The sequence below is a fragment of the Leptopilina heterotoma genome, unplaced genomic scaffold, assembly GCF_015476425.1.
Source record: "Leptopilina heterotoma isolate Lh14 unplaced genomic scaffold, ASM1547642v1 Lhet_15, whole genome shotgun sequence".
NCBI lineage: Eukaryota > Metazoa > Arthropoda > Insecta > Hymenoptera > Figitidae > Leptopilina > Leptopilina heterotoma.
Window position 1 is genome coordinate 87,822 of NW_025110867.1, and position 10,787 is coordinate 98,608.

General features: G+C 27.9%; 1 protein-coding gene across 1 annotated transcript; it reads left to right on the forward strand.

Annotated features, from left to right (window-relative positions):
• Positions 1 to 1,069: 1,069 nt before the first annotated feature.
• On the forward strand, positions 1,070 to 5,553 carry LOC122498430. The gene is made up of 3 exons (XM_043606148.1): positions 1,070 to 1,445; positions 1,979 to 2,122; positions 4,926 to 5,553. The coding sequence occupies exons 2-3, from the start codon at positions 2,032 to 2,034 to the stop codon at positions 5,189 to 5,191; spliced, it is 357 nt and encodes a 118-aa protein (XP_043462083.1). The 5' UTR covers positions 1,070 to 1,445; positions 1,979 to 2,031; the 3' UTR covers positions 5,192 to 5,553.
• The last annotated feature ends 5,234 nt before the right edge of the window (positions 5,554 to 10,787 follow it).

The following is a 10,787-nucleotide window of genomic DNA, read 5'->3' on the forward strand; positions in this document are numbered from 1 at the left end:
CAAGAATGTTTAAACATTGAAAAACAGAGGTTTCTACTCTCTAAACCCGGTTTTTAGCTCTGTTTACGAGAAAATTCATTTTTTCAATGTTTAAACATTCTTGTCCCACTTTTTCATTTATATGTCCTTTTAGGAAAAAACCTCAGCTTTCGTTTAAAAAAAAAAAAAATGGGACCTTTTTTCCAAAAAATTAAAATTTATTTTTAATTTTGATTTTTTTGGGTCAAAATTTTTTTTTTTTTAAATGCTTATTTTCAATCGAAAGAGCATGAAAAAACCTTTCTAAAATGTACCTTGCCAAATTTTTATGTTTAATAGTTTATGAGTAAAAAATTATCGAAATAAGCATTGTACTGAAAAACCCAAAAATTTAACCCCCTCCCCCTCGGAAAATATTGGACTAGGTAAAAAAATATTTTCACGATAAATTACTATCTTATAGTACTACAAAAGCCCCAAGTTTTGCTACGATTGGAGAAAAATTTTTCTCCACCCGGATCACTTGACATGGAATGCCTCATATATATAATGGAACATTATTAATTATTATTAATTTAATATATTAAATATAATATTGCATCTAAAATAAATAATATTTAAGGTAAGTATTGAAATACGATTTATTCTTATAATAAATGCATAACAAACAAACAAATATATAAATGTCACTTTATTTTAATCACAAACACACATATACACATGGTACTATTATTTATTAAAAATTGTAATTTTTATTATTTTTATTATAAGTGAAAAAACACAAACGCACAATAAAAACACTTGTAGATTTTTCAACAGCTAAATAAAAACGACAAATAACGCGAATCACATGTAACTGTAAGAATTTTTTTATTATTTTTATTATAAGAGAAAAAACACAAAAACACAAACGCGCAATAAAAACACTTGTAGATTTTTCAACAGCTAAATAAAAACGACAAATAACTCGAATCACATGTAACTGTAAGCACTGTTGTAAAAAAGGTTGGGTCTATACCCAGATAACAATAGTGCGTCGCACATAAGTGTCACGAAATGAGTTTCATTTTGTGCATGCATAAAATCTGCTTAAATGCATGAAAATAAACTACACATGACTAGCACGATATGCGTCTCATTTTCTGCGTGCGAAAATTATGTTTAATGCCATTTTTTAATGCGAGTACATTGTCGCACGATGGTTGCACGTATGTGATGGTAATGCGAGGCATTTTGTGTGTTCGAAAGAGCACCTTAAAGTTTTACATTACGTGACTTACGACAATTTGCGTTTTGTGCGTGAAAAAGTGCACCTTTAATGAGCGTTCTTCACACTATTGGGACTATTCACCCATTATCGATCTAGCTGTCGATGTATCAACACGTCCTCGTGGTCGTTGTTGTTATTTAGTTTGGTGATAGTGGTGTTAACTGAATATTTGGATTACAAGAAGTTTGTCAAAAAGGTAAGTACTACAACAAAATAATACATTTTTGTCCTTTAAATTTTAATTAGTAAAAATATTGTTGTAAAATTTTTTATTTTTTACTGTGTACCAAGAAGTTTAATACAAAACCTTCAAAAGATTTTTCTAGTTTACGAAAACATTCAATTATTTTCATCGCTTAATTTCAAATACTTTTAATGCAATATTAAATAAATTCCTCGAAAAATACAATTAATTTTAAGAAACATTAAATTATTCAATAAAATTAGTTGCAATAATTCAATTATTTTCATAAATAACTTTTAATTCAATTAGCTTGATAAACAACTAAATTTCTTCCCATAAAATCAATTACTTTAAGGAATTTTAATAAAATTTTTTCCAAAATTCAATTATTTTTATAAATATCAATATTCATCACAAGAATTCAATTCTTAAGAAAAATAATAAAATACTTTGCAGAAATTAAACTATTTTCAAAATTATATTAAAAATTCTTGTCAAGAATTAAATTATTGTCAAAAATTTTAATAAAATTGAATCCAATTCAGGGTGTCTACTAACTAATTCCGGGAAAAATTTTAATTATGCTGTAAAGCAGTTAATGACTGACGAACTTGTCAGTCAATTTTCCTGGCCCGGAAGCAAAAAAAGTGAGAAATTCGGAGACACTAAGATTTCCAATCTTCTGTTCGGTAAGTTTAACTTTTAATAGAGATTCATTATTTGATCTACTTAATGGATTGATTTTGCAATATTACATAAATTTTTTGTAGAATCTAGGAAAAATTAATTACTATGTTTATCATTAAAAAATACGTAAACTAAAATTTGTTCTTTAACATTAATTAAGTAGGTATATTTTAATGTTTTTATAATTGAATGTATTAATCTTCATATTCTTTCATTAATTCTGTCCGCAGTTAGAAGTTACTTTTTCTGTATGCTTTTGTTTTTTTTTTCTTTAAAAAATATTATTTGACAAATCGAAAATATGCGGGTATTTCTTCATGACTTATAATAAAATAATATTACAAATTAGAAATTTTTTGAAAACTTATGATAACAAATAAAAAATATACCCATTTTGTTTGTTGTATGCTTTTTTATATAACAAATTTCGTTTGACTCATCTAAATTATTATGCAAATTATTCTCCTTTTTATTTTTAAAAAATGCTAGAAAATTATTCATTGTTAAAAAATTTTGATTAAAAAGTAGGAAACATACCCATTTTATGCATAATTTTTATCTCTCAATAACAATATTGTTTACAAAATGATTTTTTTTCTTTTGTTAAGAAAAACATTAGATATTCCCGTTTCTTAATATTTTTGTAGAAAATTCTAACTTTCATAAGGAAATAATTTGCATCAATTTTATTTAATAATTTTAATTGTTTTAAGTTTTAATAAAATTTAAAGTTTTTAAAAATAAAGGAAAAAATATTTATGAAATAGAGTTGTCAATTAGAAAATTTAATTGAAAAAGAAACTGAAAATTTTTTTAATTTTTAGAAAAGAAAGAAAAAATTTTATTGAAAGAAATGTTCCAAAACAATAATTTCTTTTTTAAATATTTAATTATTATTATTTTCACATAGGAATTAAGATAGGTGTGCAATATTCGAATCGAGAGAAAATTCGATTCGAACTTGACAATTCGAAATTCGAATTGCGCAACATACAGCATACACATTATAGCACATTAATTCGATTTTCGTCTAACTTGGTTTTTCGAATTGGCCGACTTGATTCGAAAATCGAGTAGAGTCGAGTAATTCGAAAGACGAAACTTCGATTTTCTAATTGTCCGATTCGAATCGAAAGTAGACCGAGTCGAGTTGTGCAATTCGAAACGACGATTTTCGAATTGTCTTGTTCTAATCGAATTATCTCCGATTTGAATTTTCTGTTGTCGAGTCGATCAATGTTCGGTTCAACTCAATTAAGGGGTATCATCACCCAGAGCCTATACAAAATATGGTCTATTTCAATTAATTATTTTAAGAAAACGGTCCAGTACAATGTTGCTGGGTTTTCTCCAACGTTAAACACATGGGTTAAACTTAATTTAAAAATAAAACAAAAAAAATTTTTTTCAAAATGGCGCCTTTACACATCCAACAGTGAAAAAATTGTAAAAAAAACTGTCCGGAAGGATTTCTCCAACATTTTTTGACGGATTCAATTAAAATTTAGACTGTAGCTTTAAAACAACATTCTTTATCGAAGTACATAGGATTTTTTAGATCGGTTAATGCGTTTCCGTTTTATAACCATTTTTACCTTGATTTTTTAACAAAAAATAACATTTTTGTCATCGAAGTCATACCATTTTGCGAAAAATTGATATTTTTAAAATATCCTATGTACTTTTCTAGTAAATGTCATCCTCTTTCATAATTCGTTTGAATTTTTTGCCTAGGTGCAAAACGCAAAACGTTGTTTTAAAAAACGTGAACTACGTTGAACTGTTGTGAAAGCGCCATTTTGAAAACAAAAAATTTTTTTTTTATTTTTAAATTAAGTTTAATTCATGTGTTTAACGTTGCAGAAAACCTAGCAACATTGTACTGAACCGTTTTCTTAAAATAATTAATTGAAATAGACCGTATTTTGTATAGGCTCTGGGTGATGTTACCCCTTAAATGCACACCTCTAAATTAAGATTTTCAAAAATTTCAAATTCAAAGATTTTTGAAATTAATCAACTTTAAAAATGTTGTTATAAAACATACAGATAGCTATTACTCCGAGTTGTCGACTCGGAGTGATCGATTTCTTCATGTTTTCTAATATAATTAAAGATGATCGAGAGATAAAATCATTATTTTATATTATAAGAATAAGAATATTGTTACTGTAACGTCATCAAAATTATTTTTATATTCTATTATTATTTAAAAATTAAACTAAAATTTATTTTCAAATCAATTTTTATTAGAAAATTCTACGAGAATTAATTGAAGTTTTTAAAATAGTTACATTTTCCAAGGAATTCGATTAAAATTGAAATTCTACAACGCTCTAATACTTTTAATATTCAATTATTATTTAAAATTTTAAATAAAAATTTATTTTAAAATCAAGTTTTACTAGAAAATTCTACGAAAATTCAATTATTTAAATACAAAAAAAATTAAAAATAATGAAATTTCAGTAAAATTTTTATTATTTATGAGAATAACAGAATGTTTGCGTATAATTTTATTAAAATAGTAGATATTGAAAATTTTTTTAAGTAATTGAAAATTTGAGACGAATTTGATTAAATTTTTTGAAAATAATTGAATTTTGAAGAATTATTTAATTTATAAATAAAGATAATAAATAGTATTTTGTCGAGATATTCTTGTAAATTTTAAACATAATTGAATTTTGCGATAAAAATTTTATTACCTTTGAAAATAATTGAGTTTCTGCAATCATTTGTAACTTCTTAAAAATTGAAATTTTAGATCTTAATTGTAACTTAATCATTTAATTGTTTTTTCAGAATCAGCGAGACAGTGTACTTTTTTTGTTGGGCCTCACAGTATTTCTGAATTTAAAAACGAGATGCTCGAAGTGCTCCGAATTACCAAACAAAGATACAGGAATAGGAATAATAACAAGAAACAAGAAGAAAATTTTGAAGAAATGGATTCGGAGGATATATTAGAAGAAATTAAGCGGTTACAGGAATTGGATCAGGTCAATGATGTAGATGATATTTCTGCAAATGACGGGGACGACGAGATAGTCTCTGATGACACAGTATAATGTGAGTTCCCAAAATTTGGTTGGTACAAATTTTTAAAATTGTACCCTTATTTTAAAAAAAATTGTTTTATTTAATTTGTAAAATTCGTCATCTAATGATGACAGTTATAATTGTTTGATAGTCTCTGACGACACAGTATAATGTGAGTTCCCAAAATTTGGTTGGTACAAATTTTTAAAATTGTACCCTTACACTGAAAAAAAAGTTCATTGAATCAAGCAAATGCATTTTCTTAACCTAATTTACTTGAAACAAACCCATATTTTCTTATTGGAAGAAATTTATTTTCTTGTGTCAAGTAATTTTGAGCATTGATCGAAGTTATTGGAATAAGAAAATATGGGTTTGACATAAGTAAATATCTTACTGTTTCAAACGAACTGTTTTACATGCGCCAAGTCTCGAAAAAGTATTGAATCAAGAATATCATGTTCTCACGTCAAGTAATTTACCTTGAGTCAAATAATTTTTTTATTTCCTTTAAAGCAACTATTTATTTCATTCAACACCCATAGTCTTGAGCCAAGAAAATGGGAAGATTAATACAAGTTAATAATTGTTTCAACTCAATTAAAAATTATTTTGTTTCAAAGAAATATTAATTAATCTAAGCATTTCTTTTACTTGAAGCATTTCTATATTCTCATGTTTCAAAATCATTAATTTCTTGTGAGAATGTTATATTTTCTGGAATGAAATATTTTATTTATTCAATTCAATTAAGTGTAAGATCTTGAATTAAATCATTCTTTTGTTTCCTTTAAAAAAGTTTTTACTTAATTCAACGCTCATATAATCCTGATTCAAGAAAATACGAAGGTTAATATAAGTAAATATTTGTTTCAAGTTGATTACAAATTATATTCAATTAATCCCATATTTATTTGAAGAAAGAAATTCATTTTCTTGTGTCAAGTAATTATTAGCATTGAACAGAATTCTTGAATTAACAATTTAGTATTTGGCAGAACTCAATATGTAATTATTTCAACCAAATATTTTACTTTTCCGAAGTACCAAAAAGTATTGAATCTAGAATATCATGTTCTTAAGCGAAATAATAAAGTATTGTGTGGAGAATTCATGTTTCTTGAATCGAATCATTTTATTTATATGCTTTGAAACTTTTTTTTACTTAACACAATGCCAGTGTTCTTGATCCAAGAAAATATTTTTCTTCAAATGTATATGCAACTTAAATATCAGTTTTTGAAAACTGTCCATAAGGCTAACGCAGAATAGATCTGTAACCGGAACCGCAATCGTAACCGTAAGCGTAAGAATGAGTTAGAGAAGGATAAACAATATACCTATCCTTCTTTAACTCATTCTTACGGTTACGCTTACGATTGCGGTTCCGGTTACAGATCTATTCTGCGTTGGCCTTTACAGTTACATGTGATTCGAGTTATTTGTCGTTTTTATTTAGCTGTTGAAAAATCTACAAGTGTTTTTATTGTGCGTTTGTGTTTTTGCGTTTTTTCTCTTATAATAAAAATAATAAAAAAATTCTTACAGTTACATGTGATTCGCGTTATTTGTCGTTTTTATTTAGCTGTTGAAAAATCTACAAGTGTTTTTATTGTGCGTTTGTGTTTTTTCTCTTATAATAAAAATAATAAAAATTACAATTTTTAATAAATAATTGTACCATGTGTATATGTGCGTTTGTGATTAAAATAAAGTGACATTTATATATTTGTTTGTTTGTTCTGCATTTATTATAAGAATAAATCGTATTTCAATACTTACCTTAAATATTATTTATTTTAGTTGCAATATTATATTTAATATATTAAATTAATAATGTTCCATTGTATATATATCCCCACAGCACCGAAACTTTCCTAAAAAATTTATTAAATATTTACTTGCAATGTGCGGAATATGTAATTGCAATGTTTATTGAAAGTTGTGTAAAGAACAATTTTCACTAAACATTTCAGTTAAATATGCCGAATATTACAAGTAAATATTCAATAAATTGTTAGAAAAGTTTCGGTGCTGTGAGGGTATATATATATATTTATTTAAAAATGGTATTCACATATGACCGTAAATACGACCCTAAATACGGGCAAAAATACGGCTGTATTTGCTGTTTTAATTACACTACCCTTCTAAGGCCCGTATTTAGGGTCGTATTCACAGTCATATTTACGCTCGTATTTACAGTCGTTCTTTTTCAGTAGGGTACCCATATCAAAATTTAATCGGAGCCTTGTTATATTTATCGGTAACTACAAGGCCGGATATCACCTTCGCAGTTAATTATTTAAGTCAATTTAATTCAAATTACAATAGCGAACATTGGAAAGCCGCGAAAAGAATCTTACGCTACCTCAAACACACTAGTAATTTTGGTCTAATGTACGAGAAAAACGACCTTAACTTATTCGGTGTAGTTGACGCGGATTGGAGTTCTGACGTGGTTGACAGAAAATCATATTCCGGTTTCGCTTTCATATTTGCAGGCTCACCAATCAGTTGGGAAGCGCGAAAACAGAAAAGTGTAGCACTTTCGAGTACCGAGGCTGAATATATCGCTATATTCGAAGCTACGAAAGAGGCAATGTACTTACGCGGAATTTTGAGCAATATATATACAGAAAATGAATGTACTATATTATTCAACGATAATCAAAGCGCCGTGAAACTTATTCAAAACAACTCTTTCCACGCTAAAATAAAACACATAGACGTGAGGTATCATTTCGTTCGAGATATTTATGATTGCGGAATGATTGATGTCCAATATCTTTGCAGCGAAAAAATGCCAGCCGACATGCTGACTAAAGGTTTGAGTGGTCCCAAACATTACGAATGCATCGACAATTTAGGAATGACATTTATGTACGATTAAAAAAAGGGGAAAAGTGAAAACCAACTGCTCATATTTTTTTGAGAGGGGATGTTGGAAATAAGCCAAAATAAAATGAGCCCATATCTCATGAATCATCCTTATTATCTTGCCCTTTCCATAATACGCGTCGATGTATTGTTCAGTAGTTAACAAGACCTCTCGAGTTAACTGTCGTGAGACATATATGTATCGCATTTTCTTATTAAATAAAAGTTACTTATGAATTATATAAAATAAATTATCGCCTATTTATTTCACCATAAACCAACAAATAACAATGATTTTTTTTCAAAAAATGCTTCAAAAATAATAAAAATAATTTTTTTCATGTGGCAATTTTTTTGTGAATACAAAAACATATTTTCTACAAAAATGGTTTTTCGTTTCCGGTATCGTTTCGGTGTACACGCGTTTGGAAAGAGTTAAGATTTTTTTGAGAAATTTAAAGGTTTTAAAAAAGGGTGGGTAGTGTAGAGTATTGAGTGTGTAGTGTAATATTTGCGGTAGTGTAAAGGAAAGGCATGTTTGTATAGAGTAGTCAATGTATGAGTGATAAAAAAGGTAAAAAAGAGAAGTGTGTTTTGTGAGGTTAGGTTGCTTGAAGTGAGAGAGAAGAGAGAGAGAGACAGTGGAAAAATTTTGAGCATTTGAGTGATGAGGTAGATTTCTGGAATGGCTGAGTTTGACTCAAGTAGTGTTAGCGAGAATGATAAAAAGTCGCGAGTATTTGAAAGGGGGATAGGAAAGAATGGGAAAAAGATTACGTGTAAGGATTGCATGGATTTGTTAAAATTAGTATGGATGTTGAAGGATAGGGGGAAAATTAAATAGGGGTTGGAGAAATTGCAGGAAATGTGGAATGAATGGGATAGTAAGTGGAAAAGAGAAAAGGAAAGCATGTGGAGAAGAATGAATGGATTGGGAAAATTTATAAAGACGTACTTTAGACGTCCTTTCTTATGTCTTTTAGATGTCTTTTGGACCAGACATAGAACGTCTTTTAGTTGTCTTTTTGATGACTCAGAGAAATTATCATCATTGTCCCCGAATTGTCTGCGGACAAAAAGGGACGTCTTTAAGACATCTTTTAGACTTCCCTGTGCTCACTGGGCAGGAATTGGCTGAGAATAAGGTGAGAAGATTTTGCTTGGATGGATGGATGGATGGGTAAAAGTGGATGACTGGAGGGTGTAAGAGAGGTGAGAAAGGAGTAGAAGGTTTTTGAAAAAGGGTGGGGTGGGCGAATTTAGTCGAAGCCAGCATGGGCATAGAAGAAACTGGAAACGGAAGCCCGGCACTGGCGAATTGTAAGGTTGAGAGCGTTGTATGAAGAGAATGTTTAGTTGTAAGGATTTTTGTAAATATAGGTTAAGATTATTATGTATGTATTTGGGGGTCTCGAACCCTACCTACTGTAGGGAGAGTAAATAAACTACTAATAATAATAATATTTTCTACAAAATTACGAATAAATTGTAAAATTATTAATTTTTAAGAAAAATAAAAATCCAAAAAGGGTCAGATTATTTTCTGACCATTGGTTTCGTCTTTATTTATTTATTTGTTTATACACCCGTCTTAAGCCTACAATCTTGGCTATACAAGTGTTTTTACAACCGTAGAACATTCCTTACAAACATTTCTTAATACTAAATTTTTGCGCCTACAGAGCGACTTGAAAATTAGGAGTACTCGCATTTGCCTTGTACTCTCCGAGTACAACCGGTTTATCGACAGTCGAATTCTAATGGTGTGTACCGGACAATAATCGACGGTGCACATCATTATACTTCGACGTCACGGTTTCGTCTTTAAAAATTACTATAAAAATAATTTTACGGAAGTAAAATTGATCCGAAAAATCGGATCGACTTTAACATTCCCTTGAGAAATATTATTTATTTTAAGTTATGTTACCTAAATCATTTCTAGGCAGAAAATTGTAATTTTTATTCTTTTGAAATAATTAATGAAACCGCTGCCAATTAAGTTCAAAGACGAATTTATTGTGTTCATTTCGTGATCACGTTGCTTTCTCACGGAGATTTTTTCTTTAATTTAATTTAATTTTTTTTTATTATTTCATAAATTTTATTACATGTCTTTAAACAAAAAAAATTTTTTAAATTATATTTTTCATATAATTTGTGATTTTTAAAATAACAATAATTTCGTATTTCTGATCGAATTATTCTGCATTTCTTAACAAAATTTTTAAAGTCTTATTTTTCAAAATTTTAAATGTTTAAAAGTTTAATATATCCGGCTAATATGGACGAAAAATGTTCAAATGAGGATTCAAACGATAAGTCTATTAAAACTCTACAAAATTAGAGAAAAACATTTATAGGTATGGTAACATTCTTTTAAAGTTATGTGCAAAAAACGTTTTTTTTTTGCAAAATTCAAAATAAAAAAAAATTATAGTTAAACTTTATTAATCTATCTGAAAGTAATCTCATTTTATGTTCGCACGTGAAGAAAAAGAAAAAATCTTTAAATATAATCTCTAAATCTGAATTAGTAGTTTTCTATACTAATTTAGTTAGCTTACTAATTTGAAATAGTAAAAAATACGACTTACTAATGAATTAGTACTTTTTCAACTAGGAATTATAGTAGAAAACTACTAAAAATTAGTCAAAATTGTTACTTTTATGGCCATCCATAAACTATACGTTACCAATTTAGGGGGAGAGGGTATGAAAAGTATGAAAAATTGGTAACGTAAT